A 27,535-nucleotide genomic window follows, 5' to 3' on the forward strand; every position below is an offset into this window, starting at 1 on the left:
ACCGAGGTAGTGTGCTTGCACACTGGTTGCTTGTCAGGCGGCGTGCACCCCCTGTCACATCGTGATGATGAGAGGCTGCTCAACCCCTCATCACAGCCGGAGACGGTTTGCCTAACCTGGTCAGGGTAGGGTTTCCATTTCCCAGCGCAAGAGAAGACCCAAAGGTCTTCTCCCATTAAATGTCAAATGACGTGTGTGTCCCCCCGTGTCAGTCGGATGGATTTGACAGGCCCCACACCACAACAAGGAGTGCCAGAGACTTCCAGGACAAGCAACAAGACATGCATTTAATGTGATTATCCTCCCTGAATAGGCTCAGTGGGCCCATGTGGTAACCCCTTGAGGTATAAAAGGAGTTCCATGCCTACTTAGGGGAAGATGAGCCCTTTTTTACTAGACGAATTTGGTGCCCCTCATCATCAACATCTTCTACTCCAACAAGGAGATCTTGTAATTTCTCACCCGATTAGCATAGCACAGGAGTAGGGTATTACGCTTCTCAGCGGCCTGAACCTGTATAATCCCTTTTATCTCATCGTTCTCGAGAGGCCCGACCCTCTCTACTTCGTTTTTTTTCGCTAAGTTCTCGAATCTCACTCGCTGCCCCCCGGCCAAACCAATGAGAGGGGCCTCACTGTCCCCCGCTTGAGGAGTTCACCCTCCGACAGCGTGGCCACTCAACAAAATCTTAAGTCAAAACTTAGCTGACACATTAAAAATAAAAAAGACAAATCCAATGCCTAAACAATATTGTTACTATTCACACTGAATTTATCTTTTTTTTCTCAATATGCAGATCGAATTTGAGCTTGATTTGGTGGAGTGATAGATGCCATTGCACTCTACATTGTCATTTTTTTTACAATTATTTACATTGAATTTGAGAGGGAAAAAACTACGAGGGGAGTGATTAGAATCCATTTCTGCTTTCAATTCAAATATAGAGTGAAACACACAACGATCTCTAAACTTGTAGGTGTGTCACCTAGATTCATGAACTCTCAAAATGCATTTTAGATCTTTGAACTTATTCCGGATGTCATATAGGTTCAAATGGGCCTCAGCTGATTTCGTACATTAATATGGTATTCCACGGTGGTACCTACATGTTAGTGGGACCCACATGCCAGTCATATAGAAAAAAAAAGAGAGATGAGAAAAAAGAAATAATTTTAAAAAAACAAAATGAAAAAGAGAGGAGACAGAGGATAAAAAGATGTTTTAAATTCTTTCTATATGGGTCTCACTTACTCATGGGTGTCACCAATCACCATGGCATGCCACATCAGTTGAGCTGAAACCCGTTTGTTCCATATGACACTAATGACAATTTCGGTAATCCGACAATAAATGTTAAAGATAGCCTATAGCACACTCGTACAATTTTAGAGACCGTTCATGTACTACACTCTTCGAATATATCACCAACAAAATATCATAGCACATCACTCTTTGTTAAAAGGAAATAATTTCATATTACTGACACTTCTAAAACCCCAACCACCAAGGCACCAACAACGCAAAACTCTCCCCGCGCGCCACGGCGCGTCCGAGAATAGCCACAGCCACCCCGCGCGCAACGCCGCAACGCCCGCCCGTCGCGCGCACCAGCGCCGTCGCGCGCGGCGCGCCACCCCAGCCCCCAACACACAAAAGCAACGCCAAGCCTCGCACGCGCGCGAGGCCGACGCAAGGAGGAGAGGCTGCCCCGGGGGGAGAGAGAGATCACCCGCCTCGCCGCCCGCCCGCGCCGCGGCGGATCGATGGAGCTGTTCGAGCGCGCGAGGACGGTGCGGCTGCGCGGCCACCATGACAAGTACCTGTACGCGGAGGAGGACGAGTCGCGCGTCTCCCAGGACCGGAGCGCCTCGTCCCCGAACGCGCGGTGGTCCGTCGAGCCGGTCCCCCACGCCCCCGGCGTCCTCCGCCTCCGCAGCCACTACGGCCGCTACCTCTCCGCCTCCAACGAGCCCTTCCTCCTCGGCGTCACCGGCCGCAAGGTCCTCCAGGCCCTCCCCCACCGCCTCGACTCCTCCGTCGAGTGGGTCCCCGTCCGCGACGGCGCCCACGCCCGCCTCCGCACCCGCTACGGCAACTACCTCCGCGCCAACGGCGGCCTCCCGCCGTGGCGCAACTCCGTCACCCACGACGTCCCCCACCGCCACGCCGGGTGGATCCTCTGGACCGTCGAGGTCGTCGAGGTCCTCCCGGAATCCCTCGTCCCCGCCCCCATCGCCTCCGACGACGACCCCGCCGCGCCGCATTACAAGACACCTTCTCGCGGGCCCTCTCCCGTGCCGACGCCGGCGCTGGCGCCTGCTTCGCCGCCGCGGCACCGTCCGGCGAGCCCACCTTCGTACTTAGCGCGGCCACCGCCGCCGCCACCGGGCTACATCGAGCCACCACAGGGATACATCGAGCCACCTCCACCGGAGCCCACCCTGGCGAGAATTGAGGTCCGTACTTTCCACGCCCGCCATCTGCTCGACGAATTGTACAGCCCAACAGGGATGTTAGATGAAAATGCCAAGTGCTTATTGTTGTTGCGGACGCATTTTGCCATTTTAGTCCACAGAATCCTTCTCGCTGCCGCTGCACAAGGTGGATGGGCGGGCGATCCACTACCACATTGGGGATGACAACGGCGACATCGGCGATGATCAGGAAGGACACTCATTCACGTTCAACGGGACTAGCCTGGAGGAGCTTTTGGAGAGGTTGCAGGAGGAGACGGGGCTCAACGACGTGATTATCTGCTCTCGTAGCCCGATCAATGGGAAGCTCATGCCCCTCCGCTTGCAGCTGCCGCCCAACAACGCCGCCATGCATATCGTGCTCGTGCGTGAGTCATCAAAAGGTGGGCTTTTCTTTTCATCAGTTATTGCTCATACCATTAGATTCACATTTCACACCGGTGGAACATGATATGTTGAATCATGGAATTTAACGATACCTACTAAATTTCTATATACCATTAGATTGATACTTGATAGGCCTCCTATAAGCACAATATACCATCCTTTCTTCAGTGTTAGCTGAAGTGCTCAACTGTGTATAAAATGGTGAACTTCAAACATAAAAATAGGTTAATTCAGAATGCTAACATTTTAAGTTGAGTTTTTGGTTATGCAGATATTTGTCGTTATTTAGTCAATGCACACTGAGCCAACATCCCCTAAACATTTGCTAAATCCTGTATAGTAGATGCTAGTTTAAATTCCTTTATTGAAATAGCTGCAACACAATAATATTGTGGCATGCCATGACCTTATCATATTTACTGACCATCAAATATACTTGGCGGAAAATGGAAGCTAAAATGCATATTGATAAGATATCGATTTTGTGTAAAGTTAAAATTTTCAAGTTAGGACGTTTTAGTGACTAACACTACGATTTTGTTCTTATTTCTTACTCTGATAGAAATGTTTTATCTTTCAGTGGCAAAATCATTTCCATGACCATGTGGTAAAATTTGAAGAGGGTGGTGTCAGCGACTCAAATCAAGCAAGAACTGTGCATCTGTTGTATATATTGTAATCCCTGTTTATTATCAGTTCCACTGGCTACCATAATCAAGTATTATTCTTCCATCTTCAGGAGATCTCATTCTTGTAAGTATTTGCTTCTGTCAACTTTTTTATCATTTATTCAACAGGTAGAGTGATCTCTGGTAGCTAAAGACCCTTCAAAATGCCTATCCTGTCATTCCTCAGTTCTATAGAATAAACTATTCTCTAGGAAATCCACTTGTTCTCCTTTTCCATTTTGATTTTAATACATAAAATCAGAATGTCATTGTTAATTAATTACCCGTGAAGGTATATTACTGCAGAAAAACCAGAAACTTATTTCATATTTGTAGATTAATCCCATATATGTTCTTAGCATGAACAACCGATCTAACTTCTGGGGCAATTTCAATGGTCTGGGACCATGGGGTCTGTTTTGACATGCATGGCTTCAACTCGACCTTCCTCAGTACGCGATGAGAATTGTTGAGGGGACTATGCTGGTATTTTGCTTGAGACCTTTTTTATTTTAACGGTCATTACACTACAAGTTACATATAATTACATCTGTCAAATTTTTATTAGAAAATTTGTCGATAAATATATAGCAAATTCGATCCAATGTTGATGAAGCTTTCAGGCCTTGTTCGGAATGATCCGAACCCAGCCTTTCCTATAGGCGAATGTGCCGGGGCACAACAAGCAAGGCCTTACAGTTCAGCTGATTTTTTTAAAAACTTACCTTCAATAAACAAATAGGCCGAATTTTTTGAATTGTGGATGCATCTTTACATTTCGGAATCAAGGTAATGATACCATAGTTTAACCTTGCAATATCAATTCTACCATCATGGAAGTCATCAATTAATTATTTCAAATCAGATCTAATGATTTCCCACAAAATTTTATAGAATTCAATGGGGGGAAATCCCAATTCGTTTTGCTTTTACCAACAAGATGGGATAATCCTTAGGATTTCCTTTCTCCAAATTCATGGATATTGGAGCTCGTTCACTGCTGTTCTATGCTTCTAGACGTAGGAGAAAACAACCAAAAAAAACTGACCTTACAAGACGTTCACTCCGATGACACGTTACACTCTTCACCCTCATTTCTGTCGCCCCAACACTTGTATCTACCAACCTTCCAAAATCACGAAGCTGTTAGTCCCATGCAATAACATCACAAAGCCACTTTATATGCGTAAGCATTTGCACACAAGCTAGAGACACTCACCCACTGCTCGCCATGGCGCACCGGCACGTCGGCGACCTGGAGGCGGCGGCGTACGGCGGCGGCCGGTTCGGGTTCACCGGCGGCCTGGAGTTCACCGGGCTGACGTACACGGTGACCAAGAAGCAGCGCGGCGCCGGCGGCGAGTGGGAGAAGAAGGAGGTGGACCTGCTGCACGAGGTCACCGGGTACGCCCCCAAGGGCTGCGTCACCGCCGTGATGGGCCCCAGCGGCGCCGGCAAGTCGACGCTCCTCGACGCGCTCGCCGGCCGCATCGCCGCCCGCCTCGGCGGCCGCGTCGCGCTCGACGGCGTGGAGGTGAGCCCCGGCCTCGTCAAGCGCTGCTCCGCCTACGTCATGCAGGACGACCGCCTCTTCCCCATGCTCACCGTCCGCGAGACCCTCATGTTCGCCGCCGACCTCCGCCTCGGCGCCTCCGTCCCCGCCGCCGACAAGCGCCGCCGCGTCGACGCCCTCATCGACCAGCTCGGCCTCGCGGCGTCCGGGAACACGTACATCGGCGACGAGGGGACCCGGGGCGTGTCCGGCGGCGAGCGGCGGCGTGTGTCGATCGGCGTGGACATCATCCATGGCCCCGCGCTGCTGTTCCTCGACGAGCCGACGTCCGGTCTGGACTCCACGAGCGCGCACAGCGTGGTCGAGAAGGTGCGCGACATCGCCTGCGCCGGGAGCACCGTCGTGCTCACCATCCACCAGCCGTCGTCGCGCATCCTGCAGCTGCTCGACCACCTCGTCATTCTCGCGCGTGGGCAGCTCATGTACAGCGGCGCGCCACGGGAGGTCGCCGCCCACCTCGGCCGCATGGGCCGCCGCGTTCCCAAGGGGGAGAGCTCCATCGAACACCTCCTCGACGTCATCCAGGAGTACGACCAGTCCGAGTTCGGCGTCGCCGCCCTCGCCGAGTTCTGCCTCACCGGCCTCAAGCCGCCCAAGCTCGCCGCCGACGGCATCTCCACCGTCTCCAGCATCCCTCCGACGCCACTCCTCGCCGGCGAGGAGGACTTCGACCATAGCCTCCGGAGCCAGCACTCCAGGTCGCCATGGAGCGCCGCTGCCGCCGCCGCCGCGACCCAGTTCACGCCGTCCCGCCGCCCCAAGAAGGACCACCCGGAGATCGTGATGGGCACGCCGACGCCACTGAGCATGAGCGCGTACACGCTGAGCGAGGGCGACTACCGCACGCCGCCACCACCACGCCACGCCGCCGCCGTCACCACCCTCGGCGGCCACCGCGGCAAGTTCGCAAACACCTACGGCGGCGAGGTGTGGGTGCTGATGCGGCGCAACTTCACCAACATCTGGCGCACGCCGGAGCTGTTCCTGTCGCGGCTGATGGTGCTCGTCGCCATGGGCGTCCTCATGGCGACCATGTTCACCAAGCCGAGGGACGACGACCAGGGGGTGACGGAGAGGCTGAGCTTCTTCGTCTTCACCGTGTGCGTCCTCTTCTTCTCCTCCAACGACGCCGTGCCGGCGTTCATCCAGGAGAGGTTCATCTTCATCAGGGAGACGTCGCACAACGCGTACCGCGCCTCGGCCTACGTCGTCGCCGGCGTCGTCACATACCTCCCGTTCCTCCTCCTCCAGTCCGCCGCCTACGCCGCCATCGTCTGGTTCGCCCTCCGCCTCCACGGCCAGTTCCTCTACTTCCTCGTCATGGTCTACGCCTCCCTCCTCTCCACCAACTCCTTCGTCGTCTTCATCAGCTCCGTCGTCCCCAACTTCATCCTTGGGTAAGCAACACAACTCTCACCTCACCTCACTCAATCCTACCGAGTCACATGTACAAACCAGTTCAACTCAAAAACTTAAACCGATGAGCAATTTTATAGTTCTTAAGAAAGTACCATGAGGTACCACTTTTTCTATTGTAAATTTGGTATCTCTTGACATCGAGGTACTATGAGGTATTAAATTTTACACTAAATTTTTGGTACCTCATGGTACCTCCTCAAGAGCCTTAAAATTGCTCTAAACCGATAAGTAAGGGCATAGTACAATTGACCTAGGCCCTACTGGAGAGGAGCTTCTAAAAGTTGCGGCTTCTCCCAGAATCTCTAGCTTTCCTAAATACTTCAGATTCTCATATGGCTTATGAGAATTTGTAGTTATAAAATTCAGAAAAATGAACTAGAAAAGAGAAATGTTTCCTAGCTTTCCTAGATTGTTAGAAGCTAGCTAATTTCTTAGAATCATAAGCTTCTCTAAACAGTGTACACTTGTGCAGGTATGCGGCGGTGATCGCATTCACGGCGCTATTCTTCCTCTTCTGCGGCTACTTCCTGGACAGCCACAGCATCCCGGTGGGGTGGAAGTGGATGAACACTATTTCCACGATGAAGTACCCTTACGAGGGGCTCCTGATGAACGAGTTCCAGGGAGGGAGGGTGTTCTCGTCGCACCCGCCGCCGGCGCCGCCGCTCACCGGCGATGTCATCCTCGAGCACCTGAAGATCAGCACGGCGGAGGATCGCAAGTGGTGGATGGTGCTGTACCTCATGGGATGGGCCGTCTTCTACCGTGTCCTCTTCTACCTCGTCCTCCGCTTCGCCTCCAAGAACAAGAGGAAGTGATGATGATGCCCATGGAGGCTATGCAATGCAAGTGGAGGTGATTATATTTAGTCGATTACAAAACTAAACTGGATATAGGACGCACTTCAAATTTGGTTAATGAATGTTTTAAAATTTTAATTTATGTTTGGATAGATCGGGAGCATCCCCCAAGACTTGATTAACCACGAGATTTGAGCTGAGGATGTTGTGAATTTGTTCTTATAAGTTTTGGAAATATTTTACCCTTACTCAGAGTGTGCTTTTTCAGCTAATGGATTACTCGTTTGTGCCGTCCAATAATTTTCATAAAGTCAGTTTCATCCACCATCCAGAGCTGAATTTAAATTTTAAGCTTTGATCTTTTATGGTTTTAGGGATTTTCTTCATCACTTTTGTCACCCAATTCATTTTTCTTTAAAAATATACTACTAAGAAGAGAAGTAAAAGTACTGCCCAAAACTATTATCCGAAAACAAACTTAAAAAATAAAAATTGCTTTGGATTATAATATGGAAAAGTGCCAAAAAAATAGTCTAAAGCAAGGTACTTCTTCGTTTCAGATTATAAGATGTGGACTTTGGTCAAAGCCAAACTGTTTTAAGTTTAACCAAGTTTATAGATAAATATAGTGATATTTATTTTACCAAAGTTTTATTAAGTTAATAATTAAATATATTTTTATAATAAATTTATCTTGGATCGCAAATATTACTATTTTTTTATAAACTTGGTCAAACTTAAAGCAGTTTGACTTCTTATAACTTAATACGGAGGGATTAGTTAATATCGCTATCATATCAGTCATCCTAAGTAGGATCAAAATGGTAAAATCGTATATTCTACCTAATGGTAAAATCATATATTCTACCTAATTAGGTCAATAAAATTGTATAACAGAGTCGAGATTTTGACAACCTAAGCGTAAAGCGACTAAAGCCCGCTCTGGTTGTGCTTGTGCTAGCCCTCCTGGATTGTTCTCTTGTCAATTAATTTGCATATTCTGAAACGAACACACCGGTTTGCTGCTAACTAATAATGCATTTTGAACTCTTGAAAGCATGGAATCCTATTCCTTCAAATCTTCAAAGAGAAAGCATTTCGATCAAAAGTATCTCTCCCTCTCCTTTTGCATGGTTGCCGCTCTGCCGCGTTCCATTGTTTTTCATCAAATCCTCCGCTTTTCCAGCCGCGGAGGCGTAAGCCCTACACTCCCTAGCGCAACTTGCAACTTTGCCAGCCATGGCGCTGCCAGCTAAATACGCCCGCGCCGCGCTGTGTGCTTGCGTCTACTACCACTACCACTCAGCTTCTTCTTCTTCTTCTTCTTCGCGCGCGAGAGCTTGGTCTACCTAGCTAGCTAGCTGTTCTTGGGGGGATCGAGATGAGCGATCCCAGGTACGCCTACCCGTACCCTTCTCAAGGTAAGCATCTAGCACTGAGCTACTGATCGATCCATGAATCGATCTATGAATGAATTATGGGATTATATATAGCTTAATTCGATTGATTGGTTGGTGTGAGTTTTGAAGGTTATTACAACCAGGGGCCGTACCAGGGGCCGCCGGTGATGGCGCCGCCGCACGCGCAGTACCAGTACCAGTACGCGCAGCCGCCACCGCCGCCGCGGCAGCCGGGCTTCCTCGAGGGATGGTACGGTATCTATCTATCTATCTATCTATCTATCTATCTATCTATGTCGTCGTCGTCGTCGTCGTCTATGGCCAAGGTCTCGGAAAGTTGGAATTCAGCAATTTCTCGGACTGAATATTCGCTGATCGATCGTGTTTTGTGTTTCTTGATTTCTTCATCAGCCTCGCCGCCCTCTGCTGCTGCTGCTTGCTCGACGAGTGCTGCTGCGACCCCTCCGTCATATTCGTCACCTGAAGACGACGACGGCGACGAGGAAGAAGAAGATGGGAGGCTTAGCTGATTTCGTCCATGTTAATATGTCTGCAGTGTACAAGGTCGATTAGTTGATGCTTGGTTGTTCAGTTGCTTGTAGCTTGCCTATCTTTGTTCAGTTGTTTTCTCCTCTATTTTTTTTCTTTCTTCTTGCCTACTATCTCCGTTCTATAAAAAACTAAATTCTGAAGTATGAATCTGGACTTAGGCTACGTCCGAGTTTAAATTCGTAGCTAGAAGTTGTTTTTTTATTGGACGGAGGGAGTATTTACTACTACAAATCAATTTGTGTATCGATTCAGCAATACTATTGTGGCAGTTGTATGAGATGGAGATCATGTATGTTTTTTTTTTGGAAGTGAGCATGTATGGTGGTGTTTTGATGAGCTGCAATTTTTTAGGAAATCTGATAGATTGTGTTTGGTGCGAAGTTTGGTCGAACTTCGGTGAGGGATTTGGGTGTCCCATTTTTTCACTCATGCTGTCAATTTTGTTTAAAGTTCATCCAAAAGCTCGAGTTAATGAGGAAGAATGGATAATATGATTGGTTCTAGGAATAAAGCAAGTGGAAGCTTTATGAGGAATAAAGTTACGGAGGGATTTTAATTCTACAAGTCAATTTTTAATTTTGAAGCACAGATGCTGGCACTCATATACACTATCTGAAAGTGACTCCTAATGACCATTTAGATAGCATAACATATAGCCCATTTATGAGCATAATATCGCAGCAAAATATTATTATGCCTATGCATATATTGGAGAATACATATATAACTTTTATTTTTGGGGGGGAAGATATAAGTGTTAGATAATAACTCCAATGGGCTACGAATTAGCATATATTCCATATGCTATATTTCCTATAATGCCAATACGCAAGCAGCTGATTCTAGTAAATATTACCACCAAAATAGTTTCCTAGATTCTTCTCTTTTGTATCTTAAATAAACATACATTTCCCCTGGCATTCTTCTTCTCTAAATATTAAAATGTTGACATTCTTTTTTTTTTACATAGTGCACCACTAACGACAGAGGATATGTTTTGAATTCTTTGATGATAGATACCATGTATTCTAGACAAACGCTTCCGATGATGGATATATTAAACCATTCATATATGCCCACTATAAAAATGTTTCCAACAAATTAGTAACAAAAGTTTTAAAAGTATAATATGCATTTCACCTGTTTTCCCTCCAAGCTCTGGATTCTGCAGCAGCAGTGCCCATTGTTTCGCCTAAACCTGACAAGTCATAAAACGACTTATCAACAGCTTAAAGAATAATTTATAGGTATATTTTTTATATCCAACATAGAAAATAAATTACAATAATTAAACCTTAAAATCAACTTTAAAATTCAAAATTTTAGTAGCGGCTCACAACCTCCAAGCCCATGCGAAACCGAGGCCCAGAGAAATTAGCGGCCCAGCCCAAGCACCCAACCCGGACGACGTGGAGCCCACTTCCAGTAGGCCCAAAGCCCAGTACCCGAACCCGCGCGACGTGGGGCCCACGCTCATTGTGGTCCAATCCAAACCCCGCACAAACCCCCTCCTCCCTACCCATTCTCCCCTCTCTCCGCCGAACCCTCCAGACTCCGCCGTGCCACGCACGGCGGCGCCGCCCCTCTAAACCCACCAACTCCGGCGCCGCCTCGCCCCCGCACTTATATGTCGCTCTCCTCCACCTCCACCTCCTCCCTCCTCCTCCTCCTCTCCCCACGCGGCAACCCTAGGCGCCTCCTCCCCCTCCTCCTCCCTCTCCGCCTCTCCTCCTCCTCCTCCGCCGCCGCCGCTGCCGCTGCAATGCCTCCCCGCCGCGACCGCCACCACGTACGCCTTCCTCCCCTCTCCTCTTCTCCGGCATCATCGCCCACGACTCACGAGTGTGTGTGTGTGTGTCTCTCTCTCTCTCTCGCAGGGCAAGCAGCCGCAGCAGCAGTGGAAGCCCAAGGCCACGGACCCCGCGGCCGCGGCGCCGGCTGTGGTGGCGGCGGCATCCTCACCCGCGTCGTCGACGTCCTCTTCCGCTGATTTCGCCGGGGGGGTCGAGAGGATGACCATCTCCCCGTCCCCGCAGGGAGGGGCGTCGCAGGTGTGGGTGCCCAGGGGGTACGCGACCTCGGCGTCGTCGTCCTCCTCCTCCTCGTCGGCGGCGGCGGCTGAGCAGCGCATCGACGCTGAAAAGCTCTCCAGGGTGTTCAAGGCCGCCCCGAACTTCGAGGTGGACAACAACACGTTCATCCAGTCGCAGATCAGGGCCACCTTCTACCCCAAGTTCGAGAACGAGAAATCCGATCAGGAGGTGCGTGCTTGGTTTCCCCCTTTCCCCCGTGTCATTCGATCGCTCGTTGTTTTGATCGCGTTGTGGCAATGCAAGTGTTATGTGAATCACTTTGGCGGGAGTTCCTAACCCCTCGATGCTCCATGATCGTTTTGGGGAATTTGGTTGTTTCCGAACTGATGATCATCTGATTGTCTAGATGTTACTTCCACATTTTGAGTCATAATTGTAGGGTGAGATGGTTAGTTAAAGAAGTTTTTGGTAGCCATTGTTTGATCCTATTCGAATCAGTCAATGGCCTTGGGGCAGTGAGGCCGTCCATGTCTTTTTCTAGGCACGGCTAATTTCCAATAATCCATTGCTTAATTGCTCTATGTTTCCATCCATTGTGGCTGTAATAACTCGTTAAATTGAGTGGAATTAGTTGCTGCGCACTTGCAATACATTTAACCGTTGGATGCGTTAGCATGTTATCGCACTATAACTTCTGGAGTAATTTCACAATTTTTTTCATGACTTTTAACATGAGTTGACTTGATGGATGATTTTGCGACTTACCTTTCTCCTTGGAGACAATGCATTGGCGTTTTTACTCATTTGTTTTTTTTGGTAGCTATGAGCTCTTAATGTGTTTCATAGTACCTCATTTAGGTGCTCTTACAAAGATATGTTATTGAATTGACTATACAGTAAATGCTTGTAGCAATGGAGTTTTCTAGTCAATTTGGATTTCCTTTCAATAAATTTAATTATTTAGAGTTTTACTGATGTGTTTCCCTCACTTTCATGATGGCAGACTAGAACCCGGATGATTGAGATGGTGTCACATGGCTTAGCTACCTTGGAGGTATATTGCTGATACATGGTTTTTGGCTTTTAATTGCAGGAAACACAATAAGTAATTAGTTTGATGGTTTATTGTGTTTTTTCTTCTAAGATATTTTTGTTTCCTCCAGGTTACGCTCAAACATTCAGGGTCTCTTTTCATGTATGCTGGCCACCATGGTGGTGCATATGCCAAGAACAGCTTTGGAAATATGTATGTTGTGGTAATTTGTGTTGAATTTTTCTCAATCTATTTATGCTATGACTGAAGGCCAAGTTTCTGCCTGTAGTTACACAGCTGTGGGCGTTTTTGTTCTGGGACGATTGTTTCGTGAAGCTTGGGGGAAGGAAGCACCTAGAATGCAAGAGGAATTCAATGTTTTTCTTGAGGTATATGCCATGCCCCGCACAACTTTTCTTGGTACTCCTTACATTGAGTTTTGTATTATGCATGTTTCTGTGCTTGTCGTATATCATATATGCAGCTATTAGTACTTGGTACCTGAAGTATTCCTTTAGGATATACTAGTTGTGCAGGGAACTAGGTGAGTGAATATTATTTTGCCTTTACTCTGTTGCATTTTAGTCCTATTGAGCATAGCTCCTTAATTTGGTATGCCCTTGTGCCTTTTAGGATATATTAGAGTAGCTTAGGAACCCAAAGGAGGGCTTTTTGCTATTATCTAGTGTTCACCAGTTAAATTACAACCACATTAAAGGTAATCTTTGTAGCTATGCTCAATTGCTTTCCAAGTCATACTTTGCTGGAATTAAGCACACATCAAGCGTGCTCGATGCATTGTGGTTTCACTAGTAGAGGGTGTCTGGATCTGCATTTTCTTGAGAGTACTGATACCATCCTGTTTTGCGCTGCCCTTATAGAAAAAATGCATAAGCATTTCAATGGAACTTGTCACTGCTGTGTTAGGAGACCATGGTCAAAGGCCAAAGGATGATTATGGTACGTCATTTCCTTTTCTGACCTTCGTTCTGTTTCATTTGCACCCTTGTAATTGCTATTTGTTCCAGTGCCATAAAAAAGTATGTCTAGAAGGTCTTCTTATGAACATTGATTTTTTGACAACTTTTCTGGCAAGTGGCTCGCATTTTGTACACCAAAATTCTGTAGGCTGTGTTTATTATACAGCCTAGCCATCTCATATTCTGGATCCTGAAATTACATTTTATCCATGATATGTTTGGGAAATTCTAATTATTAAATGTGAACCAGCCTGCTTTGATATGCCCTTTTTTTTGTTACTCTACTTGCCATGGTAGTGCTGATACTTGGATGGTATAATTTGGAGGAAACTACTTTTGCCACTGTACTTTGAGTTCACTAGCTGTGTTCACTCCAATTTTCACTTTCAGCATTATTTATTGTATATATGAAATGCATTATTTATCATCTTATTTGGCATTTGTGCAGCTGTGATTACTGCTGTGACTGAGTTGGGTCATGGCAAGCCAAAATTTTATTCTACTCCAGAGGTAATTGAGTTTTGTCGGAAATGGCGTCTACCTACAAACCATGTCTGGCTATTTTCGACAAGGTGCTCATCTGATGATATTTGGAAGCCTTGCATTCCATCATACTTGTGTGTTCTACATTCATATTAAATGTGAAAGGTTTTGGTGCCATCAGTTTAATATAATAGATCTGTAGAGCTTTACATAGGACTAAAATTCCTAAACTCCTGATGGTAAAATTACCAACCATGACTTCTATTTTATTGAAACTATTTCCCTCGTCAGAAATATATCCATTTTTTGTGTTATTTATTTTTTATTTCTGATATCAACTGATCACTGAGTTGATTTGATCACTAGGCTTATGCCAATGTATGCTTGTACAGAAATTGATGTCTCCATTCTAAGAACGTCTTATATTCATTGATTTGCATCCCTATGGTGTAGATAATCGTAGCTTTGAAGCTACTCTGTGTTCATTTTCTGTTCAACTCCTATCCATCAGACTTGTATATATTATTTTTCACTCAACCTCAGAGCATGCATATATATCCGTGATTGGGTCTGATGATCGTAACATTACTATGTTTGATGTATCTTTTACTAGGAAATCTGCCTCGTCATTTTTTGCTGCATATGACGCTCTATGTGAAGAGGGGACAGCAACATCTGTTTGCAAAGCCCTAGATGAGATAGCTGATGTAGCTGTACCAGGTATACTTATCTTGAATCATTGTCTTACTGCTTTGTAGACTGAACTGGTATCCTTTCATCTCGTTTCCTCATAGTACTTACTATTATGTAATTTCTAGGGTCAAAGGATCATGTAAAGGTGCAGGGTGAGATACTTGAAGGCCTGGTTGCCCGTATTGTTAGCCGTGAAAGTTCAGTGCAAATAGAAGAAGTCTTGAGGAACTATCCCCTGCCTCCATTAGATGGAGGTAAGTTGCTAAAATAAATGAGTTGTTTCAGTTTACTTTAATGATCAGTATACATATCAATACTAAGTGGGGATGGGAGTGAGCTGTGGTGCTATGTGCCAATCTACCGGTACCCATAGGCCCATTTAAATTCAACGAAATGAACTACTTACCCAGCATGAACTAGAAAAGCTGCAAAGTTGATTTAGTTGAACTACGGTGGGTTACCCACTAGAGTATTGTTTGATCCAGACCCAGACCCATCCCTAATACTAATAAGTATTCTTTTCTTCTTTTTTTTTTTCGAATATGCATACTAAGATATTCTCATTAGAACAAATGGACCAATTATTTTCATACTTCTACTATGGAAATACTTTTTTTTTTGGACAAGAAACTATGGAAATACTACTCGTGTTATTCTGTTGCTAACCTCTCGGTAAGTGAATGATCGAACCATATCATTGTAAGAGAATCATAAGAAAATTATTTTTATGCACTTGTATTAGAAAAATGACAGAAGGCGGAATTGAAAAATACTGCAATTATATTCTTTGGTTATGATAACTTTGGACGCGTTTGGGACTTTTTCTCATTTAGAATGTCATATAAACCCACAAGTAAAGCATTTTTTCTTGAATCGTGCCCAACCACATGGATTACATAAAAAGGAGAACATTCACTTTTGCAATTGTGTATAGATCTGTGAACCATGATGTTGGTATAATTTGCTTTTATTCAAATTCTTTTGGGTGCATTTAAGTACTACCTCTGTTCCATAATAGGCACACTTCTAGCCTACTTACTACTTTTGTCCCACAAAGAGTGCATTTCTAGCCTGCTACCTTTCCCTCCAACCACATTCCTTTCAAATTTCTTCCCATTTTACCCTTAACTACTTTTTCACTCCCAACTGGCACTCATTTAATAAGGGGTATAAGCAACATTTTACATTCAATCCCTACTATTATGTGCTTTGCATGCTAGGAATGTATTTAGGGCTGGAGGAAGTATGTCCTAGGTTTTCTTTTTGGATATGTTTGAGTTGTGAAGTGGTAAATACTGCATCTTTTATCATTTATTCAGAAGTTCTTTTTTCCTATGCAGTTGGCTCTGATTTAGGACCAAGTCTGCGAGAAATATGTGCTGCTAATAGATCAGATGAAAAGCAGGTATAATTCAATGTTGTTAAGTTTTATTTTTTGATCGTTTTTTATTTTCCTTGACTTTGCATTGTTCTCATCCTGTTTATTTAAACATCTAACTACTTTGACATGGCCAGCAAATTAAAGCACTTCTTGAAAATGTTGGACCTTCAATGTGTCCAGACCATTCTGATTGGTTTGGATGTAGTGGCCTTGATGATCATCAGTCTCCAAGTGCTAACAGATCGGTCGTCACTAAGTTTTTGCAAGCACATCCTACAGACTACACAACTAAGAAACTGCAGGTTGGCATCTTTGATTGGTTCTTGGTCAGCAATAGATTTTTTTTTATGCTGTAATACTTCTGTATCTGCTTTTGTCAGAGGATAATTTAGTCCCAACGTATTGTTACAGGAGATGATTCGTGTGATGAAGCAGAGGAATTTCCCTGCAGCTTTTAAATGTTATTGGAACTACCACAAAATTGACTCTCTATCGAATGACAGCTTGTATTACAAAATGGTCATCCATGTGCTCAGTGATTCTGTTTTTAGACGCTATCAGCAAGAGATGAGGTGAGCATGTAAAGTCGACCTTATGTCTCACTTTTATGTTTCCCTAATTTGTTAGCTCTAAAAGAATGCCGCATTATTTTCAGGAGAAATCAAGGGTTGTGGCCACTGTATAGGGGTGAGATTAGCCTTCTGTTACTCAATTATCTTCCCTCAAAATAATAAGGTCATATTTCTTACTATTCATACATTTATTATGACACCATAGACTGACCTATGTTTCATTGTTAGGTTTCTTTGTTGATGTAAACCTGTTCAAGGTTAATAATATGAAATCTTCCATACCTTCGGAAGACATTGACACCTCACTGAAAAATATCAATGGTGCCTTGGATTCAAATTCGTCAGCTAAGGATGGTCTGGCTGATGAGGATTCAAATCTGATGGTGAAGCTAAAATTCCTGACATATAAGGTACTTCACTACCATTATTCCCTGTCTTCCAGCTATATATATGTGTTCATTGGTCACTGTTTGAATTTCCAATGGTAACACTATTTAATCTGTGTTGAATATCCAATGGTAATACTATTTACTCTGTAGTTACTTTCATTTTGGTGTGCTCTTAAGTTTTTTTTTGTTACAGTACAATGTTCTTGCTACTTCCATTTATTATTTATTTGGTATCACTGCATGGATTTCCTTTTCTGTTGAAGCTATTGTATTCTTGCATGAGGGAAAGGACTAGGACCATGCAGTTTTAACTTTGATGAATATGTATCTCTAACAATTTTCCTATATCAACCTGACAGCTACGCACTTTTTTAATTCGAAATGGTCTGTCTACACTTTTCAAAGACGGTCCTTCTGCTTATAAAACTTACTACCTGAGGTATGACGTCTAATCCCAATCTTATGTTCTCAAGCTTCAGTTTTCACACTATTTTTCAGTAATTAATTGGGTAATTAAGGAGAATTCGAACAAGAGAATCTTTACTTTCCCAACTTTGCATTATTAATGATTTTAATTCTTTAGTTAAGTCTTATCCAGAATTTATATGGCATTAGGAAAAGCAGTGTTATAACTTCCTATAGATCTCTATCAAGGTTGTAATATATTAGTTATGTATGTCTAAATATCAATGAACAATTTTTAAAAGTGTCCATACAGGTGTAGGATAACCTTTTCTGACCTGATGTTCTCTTACATCCAATGATGATTTAAGTTTAACATGGTTGAGTTGACACTTGTATATGACTATTCTTCTTTTGTTGGTGCTGCTGTATTAATCTTGTTGAATATGTAATTAGGCAGATGAAGAACTGGGGAACATCAGCAAGTAAACAGAAAGAACTTAGCAAATTGCTGGATGAATGGTATATTATAACAATTTGTTTCTCTCTTGACAGGAGCTATCTTTTAGTTTCTTCTTTATGAAACTGTGTATGTCCCTTCTTCCAATTTAATTTGGATTTCCCATTCCAGGGCTGTCTATATTAGAAGGAAGTATGGGAATAAGCCACTTTCATCCTCAACATATCTTAGTGAAGCTGAGCCTTTCCTTGAACAGTATGCTAAGCGCAGCCCTGAAAACCAGGCTTTGATAGGGGCAGCTGGTGACTTGGTTCAGACAGAAAATTTCTTGGCGATACTTGAGGCAAAGAGAGATGAAGAGGGTGATCTTCAGGCTGAACGTGGTACTGCACCACCTAGTCCTACATCAACATCCTTGGATGTAGTTCCGAAAGCCGAAGGCTTGATTGTCTTCTTTCCTGGTAATTTTTTCTTCTGTTCACATGATTGGAGTTGCCTTTCAGCATTAGAATAACTGAGACGCTGATGATATTTTTCTCTGTTCATGGTTATAATGTGTGATAAAATTTGGTGTTTCGCTGTTACTTGGGAATGTTAAAAGTTGTCAGAAGACATAAGGGGTATTTATCAGATGCTAGAACATTCATTTTTCTTAAATTATCTGATATCTACTGTTATGTACGTACCCAGATTTTTTATCCTGATCTCAGCATTTACATGGAGTTGGAGTAGGGAGAATCGGTTAATAATACAGCTGTATTAAGGTTCAGTTTGCAGTTACTGTGCTTATTGCTTGGAGCTTCTGTAGACATGTAAATATATGATCATTATAGTCTGTTTTAAAATCAATTTGAGCTTAGAAAAAAATATGCTAACTGCTGCATCTCACAATGTTTACATCGTTTTGGAATGCAATAATCTTATAATTGGATCACCAAAGCATCTAAACACAGTAGCACAGATAGAGATTGCCATAATGGGCACAGGAAAAATTGAAAAAACAAATCCAGGTGTCACAGGATCAAATCCCTGAAAATCAACAAAGAACCCAGTAACCCACCTACACTTGTTTAGCACTTATATATCCTTGATTTCTAACTAGCAACTAAGGTGCCACTCTGGGCGGACTACCAAATGGTCATATGAGTGGATTACATGATGCACAGATACTCAGTGGTTACTGCACCTGTACCGTAAACGTATTGTATTCCTTACTATCGAGAGCAGACCCATGGATATGAGGTCAGAAAGGTAATGAGACAAACAACAAGGCCACAAGGGTGCCTGGCCATCATAAATTATTATACACCTGTTACAAAAGGCATTTTATTTTTTTTCTCCAATCCCAAATCTATGCCTTCTCTACAGCAAACAAGGGGATGTGATTATACTTCGTGTGTCAATCCCATTATCATATTCTGACACTATAGACTTCACCACATAATAAAGTTGCTGTAAATCTTCATCCTATTATTATTATTTTTAACTTGGATTCCTGGTTCCCTTCATGTTCTGCACTTCATCATGCTTACTTCTTTTTACAGGTATACCTGGCTGTGCAAAGTCAGCTCTATGTAAGGAGATATTAACCACTCCTGGTGGCCTAGGTGATAATCGTCCTCTTCATAGTTTGATGGGAGATCTTATTAAAGGTATGGAACATTAGGCACGTTCAGTAACTTTTTTGTGGTAGTGTTCATTGGGCCAAACAACACTTCAACAGTAAGGCATTTTGCTTAGATCTTTTCCACCTACACAATGAAAAAAGGAATTCATGCAATTTACATGTATGAAAATACACCTGTAGGATGTAGTCATTCATTTGATCTTTATATCTTTCTGTTGTTCACAGACATAATAATTGACTTGCTCCCACTAAGTTGTGTCTGAGCATTACTATACGCTGCTTTGGGATAGCAACTGATATGAACTTTTCTTTTGGCGTTATATTATATTTCGAAGGACTATGCCAGTACATTGTGCTAGTACCATTTTGCTTTCCATTGCTAAAATTGTTTTTAGGTTTGGTTTTTAAATGTAAAGGTTCTGTACTTCTGTTTCAGTAATTGATGAAAGCATAGATGTATAACATGTTAGAAGTTAGAACATGTGCCTCCATAGAAGTCTGTATGAAAAGATGATCTCATATCTCCATTGTTATTAAAGGCAATTACATTACAATATGTTACTCCCTCCATCCCAAAATGTTTGGCGCCGTTGACTTTTTTTAAAAATGTTTGACTGTTTGTCTTATTTAAAAAATTTAAGTAAGTATTAATTCTTTTCTTATCATTTGATTTATTGTTAAATATACTTTTATGTATACATATAGTTTTACACATTTCACAAAGGTTTTTGAATAAGACGAACGGTCAAACATGTTTAAAAAAGTCAACAGCGTCAAACATTTAGGGAATGAGGGAGTTTTTTTTTTTTGTGTACAACCTGTCTTTTATGTACTGTTTATAGATGACCATATTTTTGCATAAGATGTTGCAGGTGCACATACATGTTCTAGCATGTTTTTTCATCCACAATATTTTTTAAGTCCATAAGTATAAAACTATAACTTCGGTGCTTATAAGCTTCTCGTGTGAGCATGTTTTGACCATTTTATTAATTGTCCTTACAGGAAGGTACTGGCAAAAAGTTGCGGATGAACGAAAAAAGAAACCATTTCGAATAACCCTTGCTGACAAAAATGCACCAAACGAAGAAGTGTGGAGGCAGGTAAGGTTACTATATTTGATGGGTTGACAAAACCTGCGTTGTCTCTTTTTCCCTTGTTTAGTCCTATAGGTTTTATAACAAACTGAGAGATCATCTCTTCCAGATTGAGGATATGTGTAGGACAACAAAGGCTGCTGCTGTTCCTGTTATTCCTGATTCTGAAGGTAACCTATGCTCCATTGTTTCTCATCTTTAGTTGTTCCTTTTCCTGACTACACAAGGAGTTCAAGACAAGAAAAACGTCAAATAAATATTTGGAAAGAAGTCACTGTTTGTATTTATGACAGAAATGCTCAAATGTAAGTATCTGAAGATCGCAAGTTAGAGCACATGTAGGCTTGAATACTGGTAGCTTGGGTTATAGCTATTTATAGATGGGCCAATAGCCACTATATGCAAGGAAATGCATAAAACACCCAACATGGCACTCTTAACAAAAATCTCAAGAATGTGCTACTTTGACAGTACAAAGTTGTACAATGTCTTTTCTGACTTCATGCAATAATAGGTTAAGTTTATATATGTTGAGGAGATTGTGCAGGTTCTAAACTGATTTGTTCATCTACTTATGTTTATCTATGAGTGTTGATGCCCTTTTTTTTTGTATCCTGAAGTTATATTTATTTTTCTTTCTTGTTTTGAATATGTAGGCACAGATTCAAATCCATTTTCTCTTGATGCTCTTGCTGTCTTCATGTTTCGTGTACTTCAACGGGACAATCATCCTGTATGTTGGTGATATCTCTTAGACAGAAATGTATATGGTTACTGTTAAATTGGCTAATCACTGTTATTGTAATCTGGCTAACATTTTATAATTTCGTCTAAAGGGTAATCTGGACAAGGCATCACCAAATGCTGGCTATGTTCTGTTAATGTTTTACAACCTCTACGATGGCAAGGTATGTGCATTTCATGAGAACATTTCTTCTCCCTTTTGAAATGTGCCATTCATTGAAGAAGCATGCACTTCAGAGTCGAAGAGAATTTGAAAGTGAACTATATGAGCGTTTTGGATCCTTGGTTAAGATGCCACTATTAAAGCCAGATAGGTATGATTTTTCACATATAGCTATACTGCATCCCCATTTTACGAATCATCATGTTTAATACATGTAAAGTAATTTTTTGCAAACTTCCATATTATGTGCGGAAAACACAAACACGGTGTGATGGGGCTGGTTTTCAATTCTTTTTTTTTCCTGCTTTGTGCAGTTGGGAGTGTCTTACATGTCGTAAATTTGTTTGCTATATTCACTAAAAATGGTACTTGAATTTTACTAATTGCAGAGCCCCGCTGCCTGATGAAGTGAAAGCTATTTTAGATGAAGGGATCAGCTTGTTCAGACTGCATCAAAGCAGACATGGAAGGTATGGAATTGCCAACCAGTTTTGATGTTTTACCTCCGTCATTCTAAGTATATTGTGAACAATGAATCTCATGATGAGTTGTGGAGGAAACCCTATTGATATGAAAAGGACCCTGTTCCATCATACTTCTCAAATGCTTAGTGAGTGTGACATGCCATACTTAGGAAGTTGAGCCACAAACACATTTGATTTCAATTCCACTGTTGCTATGCCTGACATTGGTGGCATAATCAGTATTGTATTTTAAATTTCATAATTCCTCATATACTACCTAATTTTCACAAAACAATGCCAAATCAGAGCGGAGCCATCAAAAGGTGCATATGCTAAAGAATGGGCACAGTGGGAGAAAAGGTTGCGCCAGGTTTTGTTTGCGAACAAAGACTATCTCAACTCTATCCAGGTAATCATAATTCATTTGTACATTGATAGTCTGATTTAACAATAGCAACAAGATACATTTTATAGTTCATTAATGCTGTGTGCATTACATGTTATGATATACACTTGATCCTTCCCACTTCAAACCACAATAAGAACTACATTGATCATACAACCTCATTAAAAGATGACGCACCTATCATGTGTAAGCTATTGGGGCCCATGTGATGGCGAACAAGGGCCATAGCCTAGAAAGCTTTCCCTAGCCAGGGGCAGTTAGGTGATAAGTTTAGTTGGCCTCCATTCTATCAGATATTATATTCCATATACACATAGTTACGCCCCCTTAGCCCCTCCTATATTTTGTAAGGCGCGGTCTTAGCATGGTCATCAAAATTAGACTTTGACCATTAATTTATGATATGATATGTTGTTAATAGCTATAAAACCTATATCTGATCGGAGAACTTTCAACTATGGATCTATTGGTACCATCTTAACATAAATATAAGATTAATCTTGGGTCAAAACTTGCAAATATTGTATTTTGAAATATGTGCTTGTCTTATAAATTTGGACATTGTTCTACACTTCTAGTTTCGTGCATCTGTTAGACTGTTAGGGTCTATGTATAAAGGGAAGGCAAAAAAATGATATCTTACTAGACTAAGCAAAGATGAATTTTAACTCAAATCCCAGTCCTGCCCTCTGCCCTGTGAGCACTATTTTGCCTTCATGATGGTAAAATTGTCCCTTTTTAGCATTTATTTATTTAAACAAAAGTTCTTGTATGAGTGAACAAACAAGAGGGCAATGGGCAACCTATCGAGCATTTCTACGTATCTAGCCTCTAATTTACCCCCTCCGTCCCATAATGTAGTACCTAGGATGGGTCATGGGATGAGACCTATACTAGGACAACGTATCTGGACATGAGGCATAAAACCTAAATTTGTTTTGTAGGTTCCATTTGACTTTGCAGTGAAAGAAGTATTGGAGCAGTTGAAGTCTGTTGCGAAAGGTGATCTTAAAACGCCTGATACCGCGAAGCGGAAGTTTGGCAATATTGTCTTCGCTGCTGTTACGTTACCCCCAGCAGATATATTGGGTGCTCTCCCAAAGGTAAGAATTCTATAATCGGCCTCAGTCTTTAAAAAAATCCAGTTTCAGTTGAATTCGAGGACTCCCATGAGGCGTATTTGGTTGAATCTCCACTGGTAGCAATGCTTTCTCCTGCTGCAGTGGTGCTTAATTTTCATTATGAAGCAGACTTGAACAATTTTATAATTCTAAATCATTCCCTGTACATTCCATAATTGTAACAGCTAGCAGAGGACACCGACGCCAACAAGTTCCTCAACAACACAAAACTCGCGGATAACCTGACCAAGGCTCATGTCACCCTTGCCCACAAAAGAGCCCATGGCGTAGCCGCGGTCTCAAGCTACGGTGTCTACCAGAACCATCAAGTCCCTGTCATCTTCAACGCCTTCCTCTTCTCCGACAAGATGGCCGCCCTCGAGGTGGAGCTCGGGACGGTGAACGGCGAGAAGATCGCGTCCCGGAACGACTGGCCGCACGCCACCCTGTGGACCGCCCCAGGCGTTGCGCCGAAGGAGGCAAACACGCTGCCGCAGCTAGTCACGGAAGGGAAGGCGAAGCGGGTGGCCATAGACCCTCCCATCACCATATCAGGAGTGCTGGACTTCTACTGACCGACCACCCTCTTTTTTCTTTATTTTCTGGTGGCCTAGAGGTTGAACATTACTAACAAGTGGTAACGGCGATAGCTTTGTAGATGCATCGAGTTGGAGGGCTCTTGTTTTTTCGGGGATTACAGGACAGGTCGAGGTATTGTTTTTTATGTTTGAATTTGGTGAAAAATGAAATATAGGAGTATATGCTGCAGTATAAATAAAATTATTTAACTGCTGTCTACGGGCATATCCGAGCTAGCTTAATTACTGAGTAGACATGGATAGGCAAGGGCACAAGATCTAATCTCAGTAGTTGATGATTGATCATGCGTGACTCAGCATTTAAAGTATCGAGATGTTCTTTCGCTACCTGCCATCTTAAACACGGTTTCTGATGCACATGTGTGATCATTTTCTAGTCATAAATTCGTAGAAAATATAAAATGTACTACATCTACTAGTATTTATTTTTCTTTGCGTTGCATATCAAATCTTAATATTCTTCATATATTTATTTAGTGGCTTAATAGTTGAAGATTTAACTACACATTTATGGATCATGGATGGAGCCATGGAGGTACAGCAACTGCACTTTCGGTTTCCTAATGCAAAATCCGCCAAACTGCAGTTGTATATGGCTTTTGTACTCCTAATTTACAATCTCGATGTGGGACTAAGTAAGCGACATGGTGACACCAGCCATTACATGCGCGTTCAGGAGCTAATGCGACGTGTGAGGTGTGACTGTGTGAGTGATTAAATTTCGATTATGTGAGTATCGGTAGGCACATGGGAGTGTGGGACATGTAAACAGAAGATAAGGTTGGAGCCCCGTATGGGTGTATTTTAGTGGTAATTTATCCTCTATGCTAAACGCGTGTTAGAAACACAATCGCTGATGTGTTCATATACTATCATCTAGGACAAATATATGATACTATCGCTATTGTTTTTCTTTTTTATTCCGAGCACATACTATCGTTCAGTTTTTTTTTTTAGAAAATAGGATAACTGGCCTCTACATCATGAGACAGATGTACACAACCAACCAAACTATAATAGTTCTTAGATTCAGCCCCTTATAAAAGGAGAGATACAGCCAAAGTTCGTATACGAGTGCTTAGACTCGTTGAAGATGTGAATGTTCATGTAGTGAAAATTGAAGTACCATACGTGCTTTGAATTGGTCGAAATTGCTGATTTGGTATGGAAACAAAGCTATATTTAGATCCAATAATGACATAAATACCTAATGCATACTTTTTTTTTCCGGGGCTAATGCATACTCCTATGTTATATACGAGTACCCATGAACCATACTAGGCCACACCCTTGGGTGTGATATAACGAGAAAAAGAAACTACATCCACCAATTTTCTATTTGACAAGCAGAAATTTCGGAGGAAACTGCAAAGATCACAAGTTAAGATGGCCGTGCTTGAAATTGATGAAGAAGAGGATTAAGTAAGGGCACATAAAACAAGAAAATTATTAATGTATAATTAATTTGTTTTATTTTTTACAAACTTAAAAATAGATTTATTTGATATTTTTCTCTAAAATATATACCGTTTAACAGTTTAAAAAACTTGCTAACGAAAATCGAGAAAAGAAATTTACATATTAAATGGAAAAGAACGGGATAGTTTGTCGACCCACACGACTAGCCTGACAAAAGCAAGCAGAAAGAAGAGCAGATAATCAAGGTTTAGTTGACGTGTACAGTGACACCATATACGCGTCCATGGCCACCACCGTATAGTTTAATCATGTCATCTGTCTATAATCACATGGCTAAACCCCAATTACCGGTCATTGGCCAAGACCGAATCTGAAAGTGTGAGCCGACCCTTTTGACGGAGAATGCAGACTGAAATAGACTTGATTGAGATCGCTTCGGAGAAAGTACACTACAGAGTATCACCTTTCCACGAAAGTCCGACCATTTTGTATGTATAGGTCGAGGACGTGACACGCCGATGAAATGGCTAATTAAGGTGGTCGATGACGATGCATGTGTGTGAAAATATCATCTCCATGATCGCACATCAAATTGTCTTTCTACCCTTCTTCCTCTCCTCATTTGTTTGCATGGTGGTTGCTACTCGCTTTACTTTCTAACTAATGTACTCTCTAAATTCTAAAATATAATAACTTAGAATCAAGTGAAATATTTCTTAGACTGTCTATCCAGATTCGTAGTACTAAAAAAAATATTTCTTATATTTTAGGACGAAGGAAATAGAATAGAAGGACAAAGACATGGGGGATTATGCAGGAAAGCTGGAATGTTGGAGGTGGTAGACGACAGTTGAGATACTATGGTTGTATTTGAAAAATGGGTTTGGGATATGATTTCCCACTTCTCAAAGGGTAAGTTTTAATCTTAGCCATTCATTTTTCTCACCCCATTTCATTATATCTCTTCATTTATTTCTATTTCTCAATCCCACCTCCCCTAACTTATTTTCCAAACACGCCCTATGGGTGAAAAATAGTAGAGTAATATCACGACGATGAAAAATTGTGTGAAGTTTTGAATTGCGCTAATGCATTTGTGGTGCTACCTGGCAACCCTCTCGAGTAACATTTCTTCAGGCATCGTATTCCAACTGAAAAGAAAATAAATTATTTTTTTCTGGGAAAGATGCAGGAGAGCTTGCTGGGGTTTGTTGTATCCTGACAAAACTAAAGCAAAGAAAAGGTGTTTAGCAGAAAACGACGCGTGCAAAGTAAGCTACGATCCATGAGATTATCTTATGAATGAAAAAGTTAATTAACCGTGAGTCCGTGACAAAAAACATTTAGCATCCGAACCAATCTTCCATGCGAAGTACACAGCACCTTTTCCATGCCGATCCAACTGTCACATTGTTTTATCCTCCTGAAATATCCAAAGCATGCATGGATGCACATCATCTGCGTGGATTCCACTTGGTCTTCAAACCACCCTCTTTTTTCTTATTATTTTGTCTGCTTGTTTCCCCTTTCATAAAAAGTTTATTCTTGTTCTTCTACCATGTGCTCAGTCTCCTCTTCTTTTTCTTCTTCTCCAAGGTGTCATCACTATTACGACCAATATTACCATTTCCATTTCATTTGAGAGGCAGATGATGATTACGACATGGGTGGTGGAGGTGAATTCGACAAAGCTTATAGATTGCGGAAAACAGAAGTAGCGAGGGTGGTAGGTGGAGTTGGTTTCTCTCGTCGACAAGGATATAATGGTACAACGAGGGAAAATAGATAATTAGTGGCAAATAAAGAAAAGAGAAGGGCATCACTTTGAGATTTGGATTTGTTTGTAACACATACATATAACTGTCATATTCAACTAATTTTTTGATTTACGCATAGGCAAGCTGTTATATGATTATAGGTTTTCGTCTCCAAATATACTTTGGTAATTCACCATATTATGATTGATGATACTTCAAAAGCATATTACAACAAAAAATAGTTTCATTTAAAAGACAAAAAAAAAAGGTGAAAGGTGTCACTTAACGAGAAATTGACATACTACACCCATATCATTGATCCAGAGAGCAACAATGTTCAAATACACTCGCGTCCAGTTGAACTAAATCATACAACATTTTTTCTTTGTGGATTCCTTTTATAGGGAGGTTAAATTCTTCAAAGATATATTTATTTCTC

At 42.3% G+C, this 27,535-nt stretch overlaps 4 protein-coding genes across 4 annotated transcripts; all 4 read left to right on the forward strand.

Annotated features, from left to right (window-relative positions):
* The first annotated feature begins 1,551 nt into the window (after positions 1-1,551).
* LOC9272142 (uncharacterized) lies at positions 1,552-3,682 on the forward strand. Its single transcript, XM_015789473.3, has 3 exons — positions 1,552-2,456; positions 2,569-2,857; positions 3,442-3,682. Exons 1-3 carry the CDS (start codon positions 1,764-1,766, stop codon positions 3,459-3,461), a joined length of 1,002 nt encoding a protein of 333 aa, XP_015644959.1. The 5' UTR covers positions 1,552-1,763; the 3' UTR covers positions 3,462-3,682.
* A 207-nt stretch (positions 3,683-3,889) lies between these two features.
* LOC107275309 (ABC transporter G family member STR2) lies at positions 3,890-7,569 on the forward strand. Its single transcript, XM_015789468.3, has 2 exons — positions 3,890-6,499; positions 6,994-7,569. The coding sequence occupies exons 1-2, from the start codon at positions 4,761-4,763 to the stop codon at positions 7,337-7,339; spliced, it is 2,085 nt and encodes a 694-aa protein (XP_015644954.1). The 5' UTR covers positions 3,890-4,760; the 3' UTR covers positions 7,340-7,569.
* An 803-nt stretch (positions 7,570-8,372) lies between these two features.
* Positions 8,373-9,609, forward strand: LOC9268037 (protein CYSTEINE-RICH TRANSMEMBRANE MODULE 11). Its single transcript, XM_015790243.3, has 3 exons — positions 8,373-8,742; positions 8,851-8,971; positions 9,133-9,609. Exons 1-3 carry the CDS (start codon positions 8,703-8,705, stop codon positions 9,203-9,205), a joined length of 234 nt encoding a protein of 77 aa, XP_015645729.1. The 5' UTR covers positions 8,373-8,702; the 3' UTR covers positions 9,206-9,609.
* Positions 9,610-10,790: 1,181 nt separating this feature from the next.
* Positions 10,791-24,125, forward strand: LOC4342624 (tRNA ligase 1). The gene is made up of 27 exons (XM_015791934.3): positions 10,791-11,062; positions 11,151-11,534; positions 12,310-12,360; positions 12,470-12,552; positions 12,629-12,728; positions 13,221-13,299; positions 13,768-13,891; positions 14,416-14,522; positions 14,621-14,749; positions 15,836-15,900; positions 16,011-16,178; positions 16,288-16,448; positions 16,532-16,563; positions 16,677-16,858; positions 17,197-17,276; positions 17,696-17,761; positions 17,871-18,160; positions 19,244-19,351; positions 20,332-20,429; positions 20,533-20,593; positions 21,080-21,156; positions 21,260-21,331; positions 21,405-21,481; positions 21,720-21,800; positions 22,101-22,203; positions 23,145-23,303; positions 23,507-24,125. Exons 1-27 carry the CDS (start codon positions 10,901-10,903, stop codon positions 23,894-23,896), a joined length of 3,489 nt encoding a protein of 1,162 aa, XP_015647420.1. The 5' UTR covers positions 10,791-10,900; the 3' UTR covers positions 23,897-24,125.
* Positions 24,126-27,535: the final 3,410 nt, after the last annotated feature.

This window comes from Oryza sativa, chromosome 7 (assembly GCF_034140825.1).
Source record: "Oryza sativa Japonica Group chromosome 7, ASM3414082v1".
NCBI classification, from domain to species: Eukaryota; Viridiplantae; Streptophyta; class Magnoliopsida; order Poales; family Poaceae; genus Oryza; species Oryza sativa.

Coding starts and splice junctions, on each gene's coding strand:
- LOC9272142 (XM_015789473.3), top strand. CDS start 1,764: ATGGAGCTGTTCGAGCGCGCGAGGACGGTGCGGCTGCGCGGCCACCAT. Junction 2,457..2,568: donor CCACCCTGGCGAGAATTGAG/GTCCGTACTTTC, acceptor TTGCCATTTTAG/TCCACAGAATCCTTCTCGCT. Junction 2,858..3,441: donor CGTGCGTGAGTCATCAAAAG/GTGGGCTTTTCT, acceptor TTTATCTTTCAG/TGGCAAAATCATTTCCATGA.
- LOC107275309 (XM_015789468.3), top strand. CDS start 4,761: ATGGCGCACCGGCACGTCGGCGACCTGGAGGCGGCGGCGTACGGCGGC. Junction 6,500..6,993: donor GTCCCCAACTTCATCCTTGG/GTAAGCAACACA, acceptor ACACTTGTGCAG/GTATGCGGCGGTGATCGCAT.
- LOC9268037 (XM_015790243.3), top strand. CDS start 8,703: ATGAGCGATCCCAGGTACGCCTACCCGTACCCTTCTCAAG. Junction 8,743..8,850: donor CTACCCGTACCCTTCTCAAG/GTAAGCATCTAG, acceptor TGAGTTTTGAAG/GTTATTACAACCAGGGGCCG. Junction 8,972..9,132: donor CCGGGCTTCCTCGAGGGATG/GTACGGTATCTA, acceptor TTTCTTCATCAG/CCTCGCCGCCCTCTGCTGCT.
- LOC4342624 (XM_015791934.3), top strand. CDS start 10,901: ATGTCGCTCTCCTCCACCTCCACCTCCTCCCTCCTCCTCCTCCTCTCC. Junction 13,300..13,767: donor AAGGCCAAAGGATGATTATG/GTACGTCATTTC, acceptor GCATTTGTGCAG/CTGTGATTACTGCTGTGACT. Junction 23,304..23,506: donor TATTGGGTGCTCTCCCAAAG/GTAAGAATTCTA, acceptor TAATTGTAACAG/CTAGCAGAGGACACCGACGC.